General features: G+C 43.9%; 2 protein-coding genes and 1 non-coding gene across 3 annotated transcripts in view; all 3 read right to left on the bottom strand.

Annotated features, from left to right (window-relative positions):
• Positions 1–1232: 1232 nt before the first annotated feature.
• LOC123977342 (ribonucleoside-diphosphate reductase subunit M2) lies at positions 1233–5144 on the bottom strand. The gene is made up of 10 exons (XM_046059954.1): positions 4921–5144; positions 4663–4731; positions 3757–3900; positions 3553–3669; positions 3120–3253; positions 2891–2985; positions 2657–2790; positions 2472–2576; positions 2280–2393; positions 1233–1766 (listed from the first exon to the last, which is right to left on the bottom strand). Exons 1-10 carry the CDS (start codon positions 5008–5010, stop codon positions 1614–1616), a joined length of 1155 nt encoding a protein of 384 aa, XP_045915910.1. The 5' UTR covers positions 5011–5144; the 3' UTR covers positions 1233–1613.
• On the bottom strand, positions 1942–2080 carry LOC123978422. Its single transcript, XR_006826959.1, has one exon. It is a non-coding gene; the product is annotated as a small nucleolar RNA SNORD94 (small nucleolar RNA).
• A 2188-nt stretch (positions 5145–7332) lies between the features above and the next one.
• Positions 7333–20117, bottom strand: part of zdhhc14 (zinc finger DHHC-type palmitoyltransferase 14) — a 21851-nt gene continuing 9066 nt past the window's right edge. The window contains exons 7-12 of the mRNA XM_046059927.1: positions 17537–17585; positions 15780–15882; positions 15460–15569; positions 12573–12681; positions 10793–11258; positions 7333–9365 (exon numbers count right to left, since the gene is read on the bottom strand). Coding sequence (XP_045915883.1) covers positions 10818–11258; positions 12573–12681; positions 15460–15569; positions 15780–15882; positions 17537–17585 — 812 coding nt within the window. The 3' untranslated portion in view covers positions 7333–9365; positions 10793–10817. The remainder of the gene's footprint in view (positions 9366–10792; positions 11259–12572; positions 12682–15459; positions 15570–15779; positions 15883–17536; positions 17586–20117) is intronic.

Here is a 20117-nt window from a genome sequence, read left to right as displayed (position 1 = left end):
TGGTCCAACAGAACAAAGCTCAACGTTATTCTGATTAAATTAAAAACAGTTTACGATTCACTCCTTTTAAGTGTTTTAACATCTTAAACCATCACAGTTGTTGGCAGTTAAATTAAATGTCAGTCTAATAATCCTGTCAGCTGTTGGAGTTTAATTTATAACATTTTATAAACTCTTCATGTGTTTGTGTGAAAATGTGACTTTGTAAAGTAACTGGAGCGGTCAGATGAATTTAGTGGAGTAAATATCTCCCTGTGAGATGGAGCAGAAGTAGAAAAACTCAAGTAAAGTAAAAGTACCTCTAAACTGCACTTGTCCCTGGTTAGTTTCCATCATGCTTCAAATGTTCCACATTCATCCAGAGATCATTTAAATTCAACACAAAACAGAAAAGTTACGACTTTAAACCACAGTTCTGTTTGGAAAATGTTTTTTAACCTATGAGGAACCTCCGTCTGATCCTAAAGAATAAGTGTTTTTAACTCATCCTCCCACAGCGAGTTGTGAATCATTAAATGATTACAGTGAGATTCGCCTGCGGTTACTTTCCCACGTCTCCACATCAGCTCATTAATATTTAGTTTCAGTTGAACACGACTCCCTGCCTCTGGTGTTTCTGCCAGTACAGACAGGTTCTGGCTTTTGTTTTCCACCCCAGATAAAATCTTAAATTTGATGGCGTCGACCTCTTCGGGCCGCCAAATACGATAAAGTGGTTTATAAAAACGGTCAGACAGAAAGTCTCAAACCTTAAAATATCTCTTACCACCACAGGGGACGAGAGATTTGTAGAAATCAAAGTTATTAATCTGTTTTCAAAACAGATTTCTTCTGTTAAATATTCTGTTTCCAGCTTCATGTTTTTCAACTGTTGGTCAAACTAAATGTTGATTTGAAGACGTCACAAAAAGAAACTAGTTGATTATAAAACTTAGTCGTTGACCCCTCAAAAAAAAAAAAAACCCAAACAAACCATCACTGATCTGACTTTGTCATTTTGATGCTTCTTTTCACTACAGAGACAAGTTAATCTCAGACCCCTCGTTCCTGGTATGCGTTAACATGAAGCTACAGCTGGTTAGCGTAGCTTAGCATAGAGACTGGGAACAGGGGGAAACCGCTAGCCTGGCTCCGCCCACAGGTAACAGACGCCACCTCCTGTTAGTAAAGAGAATAAAACCCAAACTGCAGAATTTAAACTTTAAAGTGTAGCGACAAACAGAATCTTTTATAAGGAGCACATCAGACTTTATTACAAACTAAACGGTACAGATTACACAGAAAATAACCTAAAACCACCAGCCGATATAAAAACCTACTAATATAGTAAATTTATATAAAAAGAAAACTTTATAAAGTTAATAACATAAAACAAAGGGTTCTGGTCCAAACGTCACCGGGTCATCTGTTGCCTGCTGGGTTCAAGTTCCATATTTCCCCTCAGCAGATATTCAGATAATAAGACGGGTCTGTGGCGCCGCCGCCTTTACTGTCGCTGCTCTGATTGGCTGAGAAGCTCAGTTATTTCAGCCAGCATCAAGTTCATGCGTCTCTGCATCAGAGCGGCGTCGGAGTGTGAAGTGTGTGAGAGACCGGGTCAGTCCACCCGGTCCTCAGAAGTCTGCGTCCAGCCTGAAGGTGTTGTCCGTGGCGCCAGACATCACGCCCATCCTCTGGTACTCGCCCACGCGCTTCTCAAAGAAGTTGGTCTTTCCCTCCAGAGAGATGTTCTCCATGAAGTCGAAGGGGTTCTCCACCCGGTAGAGCTGCAGAGACACGGTCAGATTTTAAACCCTCAGAGATCAAAACAACCTGAACAGCAGGAGACGTCTGAAGATCCTGACCCGGGTCTAAACCTGTCATGGCGTTAACGGGAGGGGCTGTGAGGTCACATGTGTAACATTTAAACTGCTGTAACAAACTGACGGACTACATCTGAGGTCTGTTCAGTCGGGCGTCTGTCTCGTGCTGCTGCTCGTCTGTCGGTGAACCACTCGTCCTCCAATCAGAGCGTCTGCAGCAGCACTCAGCCCCCATGATTGGCTGAGGTCCGTACCCCTGCGCTTCTCATCATTACAGACCTCCTGCTCCTCTACAGGGCAGCCTTTTATCAGAAATGCTCATAATTCTGATTCACATAAACGCACCACAGATCTCAAGTGAAACTTCGATGCGGAAGAATAAACGGCCATAATAATAAAAATACTTTCAGGCCACCAAAAGTGCCAAAATTACTGGGGGACCTGGTGCGCACGTGGTTCTACGGGGTCCTATCTTACCTTTGAGAAGCCGAGCTCCAGCATCAGCCTGTCAGCTACAAACTCGATGTACTGCTTCATCAGCTCACAGTTCATCCCGATCAGCTTCACCGGCAGAGCCTCGGTCAGGAACTCCTGAACACAACACAAATGGTTAAGACCAGCAGAGACCAGACCAGGTTCAGGAGCTCCACATCGGCACGTCTGACCCACCTGCTCGATCTCCACGGCGTTCCTGATGATGCTGCTGACGGTCTCTGACGACGGCTTGTTCACCAGGTGTTTGAACATCAGACAGGCGAAGTCACAGTGCAGACCCTGAACGCAACACAGAGCGTTACTACACAGATGAGACCCTGAACACAACACAGAGACAAGACCCTGAACGCACCACCCACCTCGTCTCTGCTGATGAGCTCGTTGGAGAAGGTCAGGCCGGGCATCAGACCCCTCTTCTTCAGCCAGAAGATGGCGGCGAAGGAACCAGAGAAGAAGATTCCCTCCACGGCTGCGAAGGCCACCACACGCTCTCCTGGAGGAACCAGAGTCACGATCAATACCAGAAGATGAATATCAACGTGCGATCAGAGTGTAACGTGAACGCCACGCGGCGTCTCAGGCAGCGGGCTTACCGTAGTTGGCGTTCTTGTTGCCGATCCAGTTGATCGCCCAGTCGGCCTTCTTCTTCACGCACGGCAGAGTCTCGATGGCGTTGAACAGGTATTCTCTGTGGGTCATTGAACGCAGCGTGAGACAGGACAAAGCAGGGCGCGGTGTATCGTTACATATTAAGTAATTATTCCTTTTTCAACAGGTTGTTGCCAGGGTTTCACATCCTGACACCAGACGGCGGCCTCTCACCTCTCTGTGGGCTCCTTGATGTAGGTATTGATCAGGAGGCTGTACATCTCGGAGTGGATGTTCTCCATGGCGATCTGGAAACCGTAGAAACACCTGGCCTCCGTCACCTGCACTTCCTGTGTGAAGCGCTCCACCTGGTGGTCACACGGAGAACCGGTGAGACGACAGACCAAAGAAATAAACCATAGATCGTCTTCAGATCTGACATGATGGAAACTGAAGTCATTAAACTTCACGTGATCAATCGAGGAACTGATTATTAAAAGCAACCAGCTTCAAATCATTTAACACTCAAACATTTAAAGATCTGCACTTTGATGAAGCGTCAGAAGTTAATTATCTAAAATCAGTACGTCTACTCCGATTATTCCACCAGCTGACGATGATGTAATCATTAAACTAAATAGGTAATCAATATGTGGGCGGGGCTCACCAGGTTCTCGTTGACGATGCCGTCACTGGCGGCGAAGAACGCCAACACGTGCGAGATGAAGTAGCGCTCCTCGTCCTTCAGAGACTCCCAGTGCTGCAGGTCCTTGGACAGATCCACCTGAACACACACACGTGACATCATCAACACCTGCACCCAATCAGGTGATCATCTGAAGCTGAAGCTCTGGCTCGCGGCCCCTCGTACCTCCTCTGCGGTCCAGAAAGAGGCCTCGGCCTTCTTGTACATCTGCCAGATGTCGTGGTACTGGATGGGGAAGATGACGAAGCGGCGAGGGTTCTCCTTCAGCAGAGGCTCCTCCTCCTCGCCACTGCTCTTCATGGCTTTGGGCTGAAAAAAAAAACACAAGAGTGTCACCCACAAACCGTCTGAGGAGCTCAAACTCACGAGAAACACTTCAAACCGTCAGACAGCTCCTGTTTAAAGATCAAACCTCATCAATTTAAGTGATCAATACTTCATACAGGCAACTTTAAGCTGCAATAATTAGTTGGCAACTGTTAAATCTGATAAGTCAGTTCAAGTCATATCAGCCTGTTAAACCTGAAGGTTTGTTTCTTTACTCCTGAGAAGATAAACTGAACATATTTGAACAAGATGTTTGAATCTTCTTCAGCTCTGAGACATTTTATTGACCAAACTACTAATCAATGAATTGAGAAAACAGATTAATGGGCAATTAAATGTGATTAGTTTCAGCCTATAAAAAAAAATATATATATATATATATAAAAAATTATTGAATTATATTGAGTTGAAAATATTTCCTGCAGCTTGTGTTTAAAGATAAAAGCCGATCAGTTGCCCGTTAATCAGCTAATAATCCTGATCACTTCCTGTTTATAAAAGGTTACAAAGCTGTAAAGTTTGGCTGCAGATCATTAAAGACACAATATTGTGTCTGTAAATCATCGTTATTTAGTCAATAAGCAGAAACAGGAGTCCGTCAGATGACTCCTGATGAACAGCTGATCGTCCGTGTTGGCGCCAGAACCGGCACTTTAGGCGCCACGCGAGCACAATGCAAACTGATCGATACCTTTAACGTGACCTGCTGATCACGTGTCCCGTTAAAATGATCGGATCACTCACCGCAGGGTCGGCGAAGATCTTCCGCGCGGTTTTAGACGCCAGGATCCGGGTCGTGTTCAGACTCGGCGGCTGGAAGATAAAACACCAGGATCAATACGGCTGATTGGATCAAACCGGCAGCTGAAATACTGATTAAACACGAGGCGAGCAGGAAAGAAAAGCTGCCGGGGAGGATTAAACACCGAGTTTTAACTTTAAAAACACTACAAAGAGTTAAAATGGGTTTTTTATTTGAAATAAACTTTAGTTTCTTCTCACCGTGTTTTCTTTGTCCAGCGACATCTTGCTGATCTGGCTGCTGACTGTGTTCTCGTTGTGGACGGACAGAGGAGCGCGAGCAGAAAGCATTTTCAGTTTCCTTTAGTTCAGACTGAGAGAAAGATAAATATAAAAAGATAAGTTAAATGTTTAAAAAGAGACAAAGACTCTAGACCAGCAGCGACACGGACGAGGAGCGGAGAGACAGTGAAGCGGCTTCTGCTGTGCGCTCCAGCCCTTTTTATTTGGAATCTTCCCGCTAGAACGCCGCCGGCCAATAGGAACGCGGCTCACGACGGCTCTTTAAACTCACGCGGCGACGGAGCCAATCAGGCGCAGAGCTGCTTTCACGTGCCTCCTGAAAAGCTGCGGGAAATTCAAACGTCTTTGTTTGAGCCGAGTTACAAAACAGCCCGAAACCGCCGTTACAAAACCATTAAATATAAAGTGTTTACGCAACATTTCACGAGTTTAACGCGAAACACACGTTTGTTTCACATTAAAAAAAAGATAAACTGTGGTATTAAAACAGCGTTAAAACGTTAAACGTGACGTTAAAAATCGCTAAAAGTAAATCTCGACTTCCGTAATGTGATTATTAGCCGGTTAACGCGCGGTAACTTGTCTAATTTACATTTAAATGGCTCCAGAGTTTCAACACTGTCAAATAAACACAAGTGCAACTTAAGTAATAATTCAGTTTTACACATCCTGTTATTATTTCCACTCAAACTGGACTGAATGTGTTTGTAAACCGAGTGAAGTGCAAACATCTTTGTGTCTCTCTTCAGTCTCACTTTAGTATTTTAACGTGTCTGACATTAATCTGCTTTTGTTTTACTTTCTATTCTGTGTATAGTGTGTTTATAAAAGTGTCTTTATAAACGTGTGATTGTGTTTTTTGTGCCATTTGCTGGTTTGTTTCCCGCCGCTTTTCCTTGTTTACATGAATATAAAGGCGTTGTCAACCACATTTAGCGCCAAAAATATACTTTTACACATCGCGTTTTATTAAAACTTTACACTTAGATCCGTGTTGAGCATCGCCGGGTGGGAAAACTTTAACTAACTTTGGTGGTTTTAGCCCAAAAAAGGGGCAAAGGGTGGAACAACAGGGGAACAATAACCCGCCACTGCGACACAACAAACACCGACTTAAAGACGGAACTATCGCGTGTTTCTGCTCCTGGTTAACGGAACGCGTCGCTCCTCACGTTTATTCAGCTTTCAGGCTTTGAACCAAAATGTTTAAGCTTCATTTTCCCTCTGAAATCAGACGTTTTTATAAAAATATTTCTCTCCGAAGGCGAAGCTCACGTAACAGCTGTTTCCGGTTTGCCGGGTTGGGCCCGCTCGAGTGCTCTGATTGGCTGCTCGAGAGGTCAACGACAGAGCCCGTAAATCTACGTCACAGCGGGAGACGCCACCCAGCGGCCGGGATGACCTCATTCTTTTTCATTGTATTTAGTTTTAATCTCTTTATATGTTTAATTATTTATCTCTGCGTGTGTTTATTTATTTATACTTGTGTTATTTTTTGTCTTTTATAATTATAATGGTCAAACAATAATAAACCTAATCTTAATGTTTTACATATATTTACAATAGTAACTTACTCATTATGCGTTTTATACATGAAGGGCAAAATTACATTACAATAAATAACAATTAATAGTTAGATAAATCATATTTAAAATAAATAAATAAATGTAAAAATACAGAAATAGTTTTTTTTAATGGCCAAAATGCATTTATTTTTAATTTATTTATACATTTCATTATTTACTATTGCATTTATTTATTTAGTTATACTTAATTATAAGAGACAAACAATAAAGAAACCTAATCATTATTTTTTTCATGAATAGTAATTTATTCATTTTGCCTTCATAAATAAATTATAAACTTACATAAGAATAAATAAATAATTGAATAAATGAATGTAAACATACAGCAATATTTTTTTCATTACCAAAATCAATTTATTTTTAATTTATTTAAATATTTCATTATTCATTACTGCATTTATTTTTTTAGTTATACATGTGTCATTTTTTTGTCCTTAAGTATCAGACAAAGAAACTAACTGGCATTTTAAGGATTTTTCCTTTAATGTATATATGAAGGAAAAAAAACTGACTAAATAAATAAATGTAGAACTAGTTTTGTCATTTATTATTTATAAGAGACAAACAATAAGAAAAAACATTCAAATAAAGAGAAAGTGAAGTCTGATAACCTAGTGAAAGATTTTTCCTTTAAGCTTATTCATAGTTTTTACCCAGAAAAGATGTTTTTCAAAACATCACACGGGACATTTTGTTGTAGTTATCCTGAAACACTCGTGACATCTGGGGGAGTTTCGGCCACATTCAACCTGATTTATTCTTTTAACTACAAACAAAAAGACTCTTTCTTTTTTAAAAGTGTGTTTTATTGAAATCCACAGTAATGTAAACAGCGGGAGGAGAAATTCTTGGCACAAAACCACAATCTGTGCAGATGTTTCTGTCATTGAACTGAATGAAAAATGGCACACAGAGACTGGAAGTTATCAATCATCCAATCGGCGGGTCAAATCTGATTGGATGATAAATGTCTGTTACTAAGATACATCGTCACCAGAGTGAAGACAACATGAGTCAACATCAGAGTTCATATCTGCCTTCAGCTGCACCACGACGCTGCAGATTTATTTAACAAAGTTCACCTGCACGGAGTCAAAAACCTGCATGTCAGAAATGATTCCAGTTAATCTGAGCATCATGCATCTCTGCCGGATGGACACAGATCTCACATTGAATACGTCAAATAAAAAATAAGGCATTACTTGTTTTTTAATAAGTCTCACATCGCTGACAGCGTTTCTGCAGGTTCACTAAATTTAAGTCTTTTTAATATCACACAGGATGCAAGTCACGGCTGTTCTGAAAGTTTCGACGTTGTGGTGAAAAACATTCTGTTCAGAAGCAACAGTCTTCAGAGCGAGTGAAGCGACACGTTGGTGGTTTAGATTAAATGTTAATAAACATGTCGCGCTTCACGTCACTGCAGACGTCCAGTTTGAAGCAGCATCCGTTCAAAACATAGTCGGACTTGCCACCAGCAAGATTGCCCAGCAACATTACTCAAAAAGTTTCCCCGTGTATCATCAGCTTCACACTCTGATAGACTTTCGATCAATAGCGTCCTCCAGTTTGGACTCCCTGCCATGGATGTGTTACTAGACCTAAAGGTGATTTAATCGTGCAGCTTATCAAGACTTTCAAAATGTTTTCGGTTTTTGGATCAAATTCTGACAGTGAAACGAGTCTCCGGGGTCAAAATGATCCCCTGTTTTACAGCCTCTTCTTCTCACAGTGTTAAGTCTGTGGGATAATTTATTTTATGGGGTAAGTGTGCATCATGTGACCAGGAAGCTGTAATTACACCGTCTGGCCGCTGTGTCAGATTGGCTTCAAAGCAGAGACACTTCCTGGAGGGTTGGCTCACGGCAAACAGGTTTCTAGCTTCACAGGTTTCCTTCTGGGGTTTGTGGCCCACTGAATGTGAACGGTTGTGTTTCTCAGCTCGAGGAACCTCCGTGGATCAAAACCTCATAATAGACAGAGTCATTGTTGACCCTGTTTGCAGTTCAAAATGTCCTGTCAGCAGCTTCACTTTCTTTTACACGTGCATCTAAAAAAATCTGAAAATGCCGAGCAGCAGAATCAGACTGAGAGGGTAAAGTTTCAGGTCAACCTTTCTGCATTATAAACTCTTTATTCTAAATTTCTAAAACATTTTGAGATCCTGGAGTTTTGATTTCCACGAGTCGTAATCATCAAGATTAAAACAAAAAAACTTTACGTGTAGTGGATCTAAAATACACGAATGTTTCAGTTTTTGACTTTAATTATGGAAGAAAATAAACTTTTCCACGATATTCAAATTTTTTTTAGGTGCATCTGTTTAATGGGGGACAAGCTTTTTGGGCTGCAAAGTTTGAGGCAAGCCGCCGCGTCCAGGTCTTATTATCCATCCGTCCACTCAGAGGTCAGCTCTGTCGGGACGGACAGGAAGCTGAACTGACTGCGAAAACTTTACTTGAAGTGAAAGTTTGGGAATCGTCCGGCTGAACGCTGCTCACGAACCGATGAACTCTGCAGGTATTTTTGTTTGTGTCCCCAGAATCAAATGAAAAACCTGAAGATTCCCGCCGGGTCAGTCTGAAAAACAGTCGATTCTCTTTGTTTCACGTAAACAATCAGAAACTTCACAAGTCGCTTCAATCAAACGAGAGAAAAAAAAAAAAAGGTCCACTGGACTTTGGTCCCGGTCCGCCTGTGGCTGAAGGTTGACATCCGTTTGGCAGCAGAGTAGCTTATTCTGGGTAAAGTGTTTATTGTTTTTAGCTGGAAACAGACTTCATGAGGAGCAGGAGGAGGAGGAGCAGGAGGAGGATCCTGCAGAGTCAAAACAGACGGTTAAAAAACAGATTATCCAAAGTTTTTGCGTCTGAAAACAAGAATTAAAATCAAACCCGTGATTCTGTGAGAGCGTGAAGTTCAGGAGCTTCTTTGTTTGTCTCTCAGTTATATTTCTGTTTCATCTGTGAGTCCACTGATTCACGTTTTATTTACAGTGACTATTTCATGTTCCTGCTGGATTTGTGTGGATAAACAGTGTAACTGTATTTTGTATAACCGGTTCTATAAGATATATATGAAATATTACTAAAGATTTGTACATTTTCAAAGTGACATTTTCTTTGTATTTGGGATCCTGGCAGCTTTATGCTTTATACAAAATTGACTAAATGAGCTGAGTTTATGCTGAATAAAAGTTTAAAAGCTGCTAAAGAAAGAGAAAAGTGAACGCGTAGAAAATCAAAGCAAACTGAATGTTTGTCATAAATAGAGAAGTCGCCTGAGTTTGGAGGTTCTCCTTCTTTACCTGCTCCTGTTTCTACTTTCCTCGTCTACATGTCAGAGTAAATATCTTTTTTACTACAACATATTCGCCCTGTGTGACTGGTAGTAAAAAGGAGGGAATCGCCCATTTGAGGCACCTTAAAGGAGACCTACTAAACTGCTTTTCCAGACCTATATTGTAGTTCTGTGGCTCCTGTACGGCAGCTTTGCATGATTCAAAGTTCAAAAAAATATTTTATTTTCTTATACTGACTCTTCACTTAGGCCTTCGATTCAGCGTCTGTCTGAAACAAGCTGTAGATGCTCCCGTCTCTTTAAGGCCCCCCCTCTCAAAGCCCACTGTCTTCTGATTGGCCAAGACCTGAAGCATGTTACCAGGCTGTTGTTGTTGCTGGGCAGAACAGGCAGACTGAGCGTTGCTGGGCCGTTTCTATGGGAGCCCATATTTGGAACAGCGGCTCCGTCTGGCTCCGTATTACATAGAACGGAGCCGTTGGTAGAATAAGTAGTTTAAAACAGAGTGAACAGGAGGAAATCTGAGGTTTTTGCTCACAGGGATTTCTTTTAAATACTTTAACCTCATTATTTGCAGCTTTGGCCGTGTTTAACATGAACATCTGACATTATAATATTGTAGAAAAGTCATAAAATGTGGAAAAGCAAGTGGCATGTGGAAATAACTCGACTGTTTCGAGATTTCAGAGCGAGAAAAACAAAGGGCGTTACCGGGAGTGTTGAGCTGAAGCGTCTACGGCACAGATCCCAAAACGTTTTGTCATTTCTACACCAAAATATGTGAAAAATCGAATAAATATAATCACAGACTTTATCCTTTGAGTCTGTTTCTGTTTTTTATTAACAAACAGACTTTTACACACGTTTAAATGTTTCTTCAGATTTCTGCTGTTTTTTACTCACATATTTAAAAAGCTGATAAAATCAGATGAACAGAAACTCACCTCGTGAAGTCTGAAGCGGCTCGGCTCAGACGGAGCTGAGTTTAACGAGCCCTCTGACGGAGTCCTCGTGCAGGGCGTCCTGACTGGATGGGTCGTACAGGGCGGAGGGGGAGGGGACAGGCGGGTGGGGGTGTAAGTTCAGGTGGGCGGGGCAGGGCAGGGCGCCCTGCGGCGTAGTACACGGCGTCTCCTCCGGGCTGACGAAGTGGTGGTGGTGGTGGTGATGGTGGTGATGGTGGAGGTGATGGTGGCAGCGGGAGTCGGCGGCGGCGTCCCTCAGGGTGAGGACGTCTCCCCCGCAGGACGGCAGGGAGGGCTGGGAGGGGGCCAGGTAAGCGCAGGGGCGCCCCAGCGTGGCGGTCTTCCCTGGCAGAGGCGCCAGCACCACGGGGTCGCTGTGGATCAGAGGGGTGGTGGCGGCCTGGAGGACAAACTTGGTGCTCTGGATGCACTGATCCTGATCACACTGAGGACAAGAAAAGGACGCCGCGTTAGCTAGTTTAAAGCCGGGTCACACGGCTAGCTGTGTGGCTGGAGAGCTAACCGCTAACATGCTAGCTGTATCAGTCACAACATGTGTCTGAGCTGCTTTCTGTTTACTTCCTCCGACATTCTCAGGATTGTTCATTTTTATAGCAGCAACAGCAACAGGATGCTAAGTTAAATCTGGAACAAGCAGGAACCTCCAGGTCTGAAAGAGCCTTAAACCTGCGTTCTCTCCAGCAGCCAGCAGGGGGCGACTCCACCAGCTGCAGAAAGAAGTGTGATTGTATAGAAGTCTGTGAGTAAATGTTTCTACTTGTCAGCTGATTTATTCCCTCAGTAAACACTTTCCTGATGAGTTTATGGTCTCAGCCGCTAGTTTCAAGTCTTCTTCAACACAGCGTGATGTTCATTTAGTAAATTATGGTCCCATTTAGAGGAACAGAGACCAGGAAGCAGGGGAGGCTTTAGGGCGGGGCTACAAGGTGACTGACAAGTTGCTACCATGGCAACCTGTCAATCAGGATAGAGGTGACTCGTATCCGCTGCTCTGTGAACATTTAACGGGCGCCGCGATAAAATCTTAGTCGGCTGTTAAATTTTTTATGCCTGTTTGTCACTAGCTAAAATTAGCATCCCAGCTAATATCACAGCTAACGTCAATTACAGATGCACCTTGCTAACCAAGCTAGCTAGCTAAACAGTCTCGTCCAAATATGGTCACGTCTGCCTCCAAAAAAACAAGATGGCGACGGACAAATTTCCGTCGACGGTGACACTCAGCTAATACGACAACTTTCTGTGTCTTGTTGACCTTGATGTGAAAGATTGATCTGTGAAATGTCGCTGTTCTAAATGGTGGCGTGAACGAGTCTATCAGCTGCCTTCATGTGAATATACTCAGGAGGACGCAACACAGTGACATCACTATCGTCTGGCACCGTTATGGTTACCCCTCCGCTCTGTCTTTCAAAGTTAGAAAACCTCACTGAAATTTTTAACAAAACTAACTAAACATCCTGCCTGACTCAACACTGCACGTCCAAAAGTATTTGGACGCTCGCTATACTGTGTATTATAAGATATAAGCGAGGACAGACAGACGTTTGTTCCTGCAGTACATATTCATGTATTCACAGTTTGTTTATGATTATTTATGGTTCACAGCCGGCAGCCTGAGCCGACCGCGCCCTGCAGAGGAACACAGATCACACAGACTACACGTCGATGTGATGTGGCAGCTCCTCTTCAGTCGGGCCGGAGGGATTTATGGAACACATGAGTGATCTCCACCCACCATGCGACTGTGGAGCTGGGTGGAGGCGTAGCCGGCGCCGCTGGTCCCGTTGGACTGGGAGACGGTCTGTGGCGTGTCAGACTGGATCAGCCCTCTCCTGTCAATCAAACTGGGACACAGAGATAAAGCAGTCAGAGACTAAACTCAAGCTTTATACGATGCAGCAAAGACGAGTAACTTAAACACTCTCGCTGACGTTACTTAGTTCTGTGTTTAAAGGACAAGGATTTTCTTTTCCAGAAGAACCAGGACCGTCTGAAACATGTTATTAACATCCTGGGCTTAAACTTGGTTCAGTCACTGAACTCGCCCGGGCTTTCTTCAGCACAGAACTTTAATTCCTTCCACACAAAACTCAAGCTTGTTTCTGTAAAATTACCTGAAGCATCTCCATATTGATCAAAGTTTAAACATTGATATTTGTGTGTGCGATCCAAGCAGCTTAGAAGGAGCTCAAGAGGCGACCCGGCGGGCTTTAAGAGGTTTTATAGATCCAGACCAGGCCAGTAAGAGAGACAGGCGTCTGATTGGCTCGAGGCTTTTAGTGGAACTTTTATGGTAGCTGCAGTCGGGATTTATAATGGAAAATATAACACATGCAGAATTTAGGTTCGCCTCGAAATGAATGCTTTCTCAATGCCTTTTCTTCAGAACCGTGAAGGAGTCCAATCAGTACAACGGCGTATTAGAGCCACTGTAGCTAAAAAACTAAAATAATTGCAGAGCCGGGGGAAATTTACAAGAAAGGAACTTGGAAAATTCCTCGGTTTGTGGTGAAACTCACATAAACAACAAACTTTGTATTATTGGTTATTTAATTGTAAACTCGAGTGTATTTTCTTTATATATATATGGGTTGTTTGATAGTTGTGTTAGATAAAGAGAGATCTTTATTTTTAACCTTTAAACAGCTCAGTAAAGCATCAGCGCGTTATCCAATCAGCTCGTGAACAAGCCTCACAGTGGCCGTGTTGCTGCTCTGTGTGTGCAGGTGGATCTCACCACCTGTCGTCTCCGTCAGCAGCTAATGCCAACACAGTCACAGTAACCAGCTGCTGGCGCTCTAACCAGCACACTGCGTAACGACTCTGTGTCCAGATGTTCAGTCCTGAAAAACAGCTCCCTCTGCTGGCTCTTATTTTGAAAATCCTGCAGCTCACTCTCTGTCCTCGATCATCACTGCAGGGCGTCAGGATGTCAGCCTCCATCCATCCATCAATAATGATAGAAGCTTTTTGTTCTGGTCACAGCTGGCTGAAAGAAGATCTGTGACCTCAGGAGCACACAGGGTGGACAAAATAATGTGAACACAGGGCTGGACGCTGTAGTTAAATATGACAACATTAATAATGGGAGTATTAGTAGAGCTGTGGACGAGTGGAGGCTGTTAAAGCAGCACATTAATATTCTGCTGTCCAAATACTTTAAAATGAAGGAAATAAAAAACTAATCCTGCAAATCTAATTTTATTCTGTTTAACTTATCCCATTAAGGGCTGATGAGAGCAGCAGGAGGCAGAGGAGGAGCAGGAGGAGCAGGAGGAGGAAGAGAAGGAGGCAGATGTTCTTCGCTGTGTAGAAACTGCAGCGATCGATTCTCTGAATTTGTGTTTTGATTAATTTTGCAGTTCGGCTTGTCAGCAGAGGGAGAACAGCGACGTCGGAGGAGAAGTGGAGCAGGAGGAGCAGGAGGATGAAGAGGAGGAGGAGGAAGAGGAGGAGGAGCAGGAGCAGGAGGAGCAAGAGGAGGAAGAAGAGGAGGAAGAGGAGGAGGAGGAAAAGGAGCAAGAGCAGGAGGAAGAGGAGCAGAAGGAGGAGGATGAGGAAGTGGAGCAGGAGGAGCAAGAGGAGGAGGAGGAAGAGCAGGAGGAAGAGGAGCAGGAGGAAGAAGAGGAGGAGGAAGAGGAGCCGAAGGAGGAGGATGAGGAAGAGCAGCAGGAGGAGGAAGAGGAGCAGGAGGAAGAAGAGGAGGAGGAAGAGGAGCAGAAGGAGGAGGATGAGGAAGAGGAGGAAGAGGAGCAGGAGCAGGAGCAGGAGGAAGAGGAGGAGGAGGAAGAGTAGCAGGAGCAAGAGGAGGAGGAAGAGGAGGAAGAGGAAAAGGAGCAGGAGCCTGCTCCTCTTCCTCCTGCTCCTGCTCCTCTTCCTCCTGCTCCTGCTCCTCTTCCTCCTCAGGTCAGGTGTTTCCTCCGGTTAGGGGAACAGTGGATCCAAGTAGACATCGGGTTTAATAAAGGGGGCGCCGTCTTCCTACCTAGCTAGCTAGCATGGCCTGTTCACATTACACCGTCACATCCTTTGGCGTCTGGTACCAACGCACATTTACCTTTAGCGTAATGGTCCAAAGTTAAAAGTACAGTAGAAATAACAGGAGGTTCTGCCGTAGATTCAACACAGAAACATAAATCAGGCTTAAGGAGGTGGTTGGTGGACGAGTGGATCAGAAACCAGACTTTGACCCAGGACACCGGTTTCGTGTTTGAAACAAAGAGTCAACCTTGATTGTTTTAGTGAAGTCACGTGGTTACTTTAACCCAAACATCGATCTTTTCCTAACCCTAACTGCAACGTTAACCACTAGTTTTATTTTGAAAGTCTAAGCAGACATATTTATCCTTGCTAACTTGACCACGGAGCCCTACACGTGACACCAAAGGTTACCCACAAAGCAAACCCAAGGGGTGTTGACCAAAGCGTCCATATGTGAGGAGTTGGGAAGAGACGGGTTCACATCCATGGAGAATGTGAATGTAGAGGTTGTAAGAGTACTTAGAGAAGCAGCAACTGATAATTCAACACGTCTCTTCGATGGACCTGAAGAACGTTAAGAACCTCAGACCCTGAACATCAGACAGTCGGATGTTTCGGCGATGGTTCAGGACCTTACTGACCTGGGAGGAAGAGGTCCACACAGGGCAGCGCAGCAGTTGGTCAGGATGTTTCCGTAGCTGTAGGGGTTGAAGTTATCCTTCCCTCGCTTGGTGGACCAGGACCCTTTAATCTGGACCGGGACCAGATCAACAGAAACCAGCAGAGGAGTGTTGGTTCAGCTCATCAGAGCCGATACAAATCAAGACCAGATGAAACCAGTCATAGTTACACTTTGTTTTTCTAGTGTAGGGTATAACAGAAACTGTCCAGGTCCCCCAGGAGCCCCCTCGGGGATGTCCTGGTGGTCCTCAGGCCACAGGTTTTGAGGCTTTGTACTCACGTCCTCGTTGGTGGTCTGGTTGGAGCTGATCAGGTAGGTGTGGAACCCAGAGAGACCGACGATCGACCAGACGGAGAAGAAACACACCACCACCTCCAGGACGGTGAACAGAGTCAAGGACAAACTCAGACCCAGGTCATCGTCACTTTACACCAGTGCTTTGATGCACTTTTGTTCTTAATTTGGACCGAGATCCGTGGATGTGTTGCAGATCTGACCTGTTGAACAACACTGTGCTAATATCGCTTGACGTTATGTTCCACGAATCTGTCTACGTAAATAATTCAAGAGCTCAATTTTACGAATTTGAAAGCAGTTTATTAATCTGTCCACGACACCTACCGTCGAACGTTGCCACCTCCTTGTTGTTTCCAAAAAAGGTTCAAATCAAGAGCATCTGGACTGGTGGCCCCGATCTAACCCTTCAGTTCTGAACTGAAGAAGCATCTTGGAAGAGGGACGAAACGTCTTCAGGTCTCTGAAACCAAGTCCAGCTGCCCTTGATTTGAACCTTCCTTGGATAACTCTGACCTGGACCACCGAGAACCTTCACAGACAAACTCCTTGTGTCAGTTTACAGTTTGTTCAAGAGAATTTCAGACATTTTAATATATTTTATTATGTGCACACTGAATTTATCTCACTCCAGCAGTGAAACTCGAATTCTTAGAGTTCTAAGAGCATCAAATACCGACGCTTCACGCACATGGCCCCCTTTAGCGCCATTGTTCAACGCTAAAAGTTACTATAAATACCAGAAAGGCCAGAGTAGGGACGTGGTTTGGGTGGACGGGTGGTACAAAAACCGGCCTGTCACCCAGGAGACAGGCGTTTGTTTCCCGTGTGAAACAAAAAGACAACATTGATTCCTTTCAGTTCTGTTTCCTAATTTACATAACTTAACGTAAAGACTTACTTAGAGTTAAGAGTTACTTAACTAATGTATTTTAAGCAACGTTGTTATTCTAACCCAAACCACAAACTTTTCCTAAACCTGACCAAACTGCGACGTTTCAGAACGTTAGCCACTAACTTTATTTTGAAAGTCTAACAGGACAGTATAATTGCTAACTTGACCACGGAGCCGTACATGTGCAAAAACTAAAGGGTAGCTACGGCGTTAAAAAGCAACGACAAACAGTCCATATGTGACGCCCTGCGACAAGAACAGGTTGCACACTTGCGGGATCATTTCTGCTTTTGAACAAGAAGGTGATGTTTCTGGAGACAAGGCTTCAGTTCTCAGTGACGTTCTCAAACCCAGAACACCAGAATGCACTAAACTATTAATTTTGAATGATGCTTCGTCTCCACATTCCACAACCTGGAGGAGAAACAGAACTCTTGGGACTTGAGTCTATTATACATTTGTTTTTTAACTTTAATCTGCACATACAAATCTTTTACTTTAATGTGGGTATCACGACGTACACCAGGAGCTCTGACGGACGGGGCAGTATATGACCTTGGCAATGCATTATGGGACGTATTGACCCATGTTTGGTGACTGTGTCATTGATTTATCAGAAACGAACACGTGATATCAACCTACAGAGAGAGTGTATGAGGGGTGATTAGTGCCTCCTGATTTTCTGTGTGAGCACGTACGGCCCGGTGTCGAGAATGTTACAGACAAACAGCATGACAAGATAAAACCAGAAACAACAGGCTCATGTAAACACGAGTCTGGAATATTTACATGAGTGGATTTAGCTGATGAAAGCGCTAAAGGAAGCTTTAAACAGTGAAAAGGATATCTGGCCGGGCTGTCTTTGAGCGCGCTCAGGAATCCTGTCCGGTTTGATCCTGCAGAGACGAGAGAGAGAGAGTGTTCAGGTTATTCAGTTTTAATGTGTTAGAACAAAAACACAAAACATCTCTGAGGCTGAGAGAAACTGGAGAACCCAAAAACTTAAAGATGACGTCAGACCTTGACTTTACTGAGCTTTATGCAGTGTTGGACATGTTACTCAGGGACTGGAATAAGTTACTTTTTACTAATTACTCCTTTAAAAAGCAATAATATTACTTCAGTTATTACTGGGTATTAAAAGTAATTCATTGCGTTAATGTATTTCTTTCACTACCACCTCGCCTCTTCCTTAAAAGTGCCTGTTCAGCAGCTTGTTTTAGAAATGAATCCACTTTACTGGAACAATAATTAACCTGAGGAGTAAAACAACCAGCTGAACTGAAACACTGCAGCGTCTCAGACCAGAGGATGCTGTACAGGACAGACTCCGCATATACAGGATCTAACTAAATAAAAAACAAAGCAAGTCTCTCCCGACTTTTATTCATAACAGCAAGTATGTTTTTACTAAACAGATAATGTCACTGGTTGAAATAAACATTAAAGCAAGTCTCTCTGAACTCCTGTTTTTCTGCACATTTATTTATCTGAGCAGAGTTCAGTGGGGTCTTAAACAGCCTCTTTAACAGCCAGCAGGGGGCGACTTCACTGGTTGTATAGAAGTCTGAGAAAATTTTTCTCCTTCTCAGCTGATTTATTCCCTCAGTAAACACTTTCCTGATGAGTTTATGGTCTCAGTCGCTAGTTTCAAGTCTTCTTCAACACAGCATGATGTTCATTTAGTAAATTATGGTCCCATTAAGGGATTTAAAATCCGCCTCCTTCCCACACAGAAACACAGTCCAAACGGAGCTTGAACCTGATTTTGTTACCCTACAGGAAAAAAACGTTGTCCTGATGGATCCTCTGAGGACCATAAACACGCCCATAGTAAATTTAAAGGTACGTCCCCACAGCAGCAGCAGGAGCTCATCAGCTCATCCCTGAGCTCTAAATTCAGACCTCTCAGATCAAAGTCTCGACGCTCTGCTGGATCTTTTTATAGCTCTGCTGCTAAAAACAGACAACAAGCGGCGCAGTGTTGAGACGAAGACACGGGTTCCTCTCAGACGGTCTGCTGGTCCTCTGAAGCTGCTTCCTGTTCTGGCAGCACAACCAGGACCAATGACGCGTGACGGGGAAGAATCAGTAGGCGATCAGGAAATCAATGATCGTGTTTTAAATTTTCTATTCAGTTTGTTTCTGGGGAAATAATCCTTCGACACTCAGTGAACTGTAGGAAAAGGTTTGATTATGGTGTTTAAAGTCGGTTTGATCTGCAGGCCGATCGATGCGCCTCTGACAGCCTGTCAATCACAGGGCAGTGGGCGGGGCCGAGAGGGATCGATATCTCGTCCATTACACAGATGAGAAGCTGCTGCAGATCAGACCTGCTTATTAGGACCGTTTCTGTCCTTGTCTCTGAAATTATTGTGTTTTAACCCATTTCTTATTTTCCCCTCCTGAAAAGTTTGAATTTGCATTTTTGTAACGCTTCATAAATAAATAAAGTTTGTTTTTGTCAAAAGGCAACATTTTTTATAGACTGTGTGCACACTGCAGGAGATCAATGAGGAGGAGGAGGACGAGGAGGAGGAGAGGATAGAGGAGCAGGAGGAGGAGGCAAAGAAGGAGAAGGATGAGGGGAAAAGAAAGAAAAAAAGGAGGAGGAGAGAGAGCAGGAGAAGGAGGATGACGAAAAGGAGGCAAAGAAGGAGGAGGAGGAAAATAAGGAAAAGAATGAGGGGAAAAGAAGGAAAAAAAGGATGAGAAGGAGGAGAAGGATGAGGGGAAAGAAAGAAAAAAAGGAGGAGGAGAGAGAGCAGGAGAAGGAGGATGACGAAAAGGAGGCAAAGAAGGATGAGGGGAAAAGAAGGAAAAGAAGGAGGAGGAGAGAGAGGAGGAGGGGGAGGAGGAGGAGAAGGTAGAAAAGAAGGAGGAGGAGAGAGAGCAGGAGAAGGAGGATGACGAGAAGGAGGCAAAGAAGGAGGAGGAGGAAAAGAAGGAGGAGAAGGAGGAGAAGGATGAGGGGAAAAGAAGGAAAAAAAGGATGAGATGGAGGAGAAGGATGAGGGGAAAGAAAGAAAAAAAGGAGGAGGAGAGAGAGCAGGAGAAGGAGGATGACGAAAAGGAGGCAAAGAAGGATGAGGGGAAAAGAAGGAAAAGGAGGAGGAGAGAGAGGAGGAGGGGGAGGAGGAGGAGAAGGTAGAAAAGAAGGAGGAGGAGAGGGAGCAGGAGAAGTAGGATGACGAGAAGGAGGCAAAGAAGGAGGAGGAGGAAAAGAAGCAGGAGAAGGATGAAAAGGATGAGGGGAAAAGAAGGAAAAAAAGGAGGAGAAGGATGAGGGGAAAGAAGGAGGAGAAGGAGGAGAGGGAGGAGGAAAAGAAGGAAAAGGAGGAGGAGAAGGAGAGGGAGGAGGAAAAGAAGTAGGAGAAGGGGAAAAGAAGGAGGAGGAGAAAATAGAGGAGAGGGAGGAGGAAAAGAAG

Source organism: Micropterus dolomieu, linkage group LG10 (genome assembly GCF_021292245.1).
Source record: "Micropterus dolomieu isolate WLL.071019.BEF.003 ecotype Adirondacks linkage group LG10, ASM2129224v1, whole genome shotgun sequence".
Lineage (NCBI taxonomy): Eukaryota > Metazoa > Chordata > Actinopteri > Centrarchiformes > Centrarchidae > Micropterus > Micropterus dolomieu.
The sequence above is the reverse complement of the archived record's forward strand: the minus strand, read 5'-3'. Positions and strand labels throughout refer to the sequence as shown.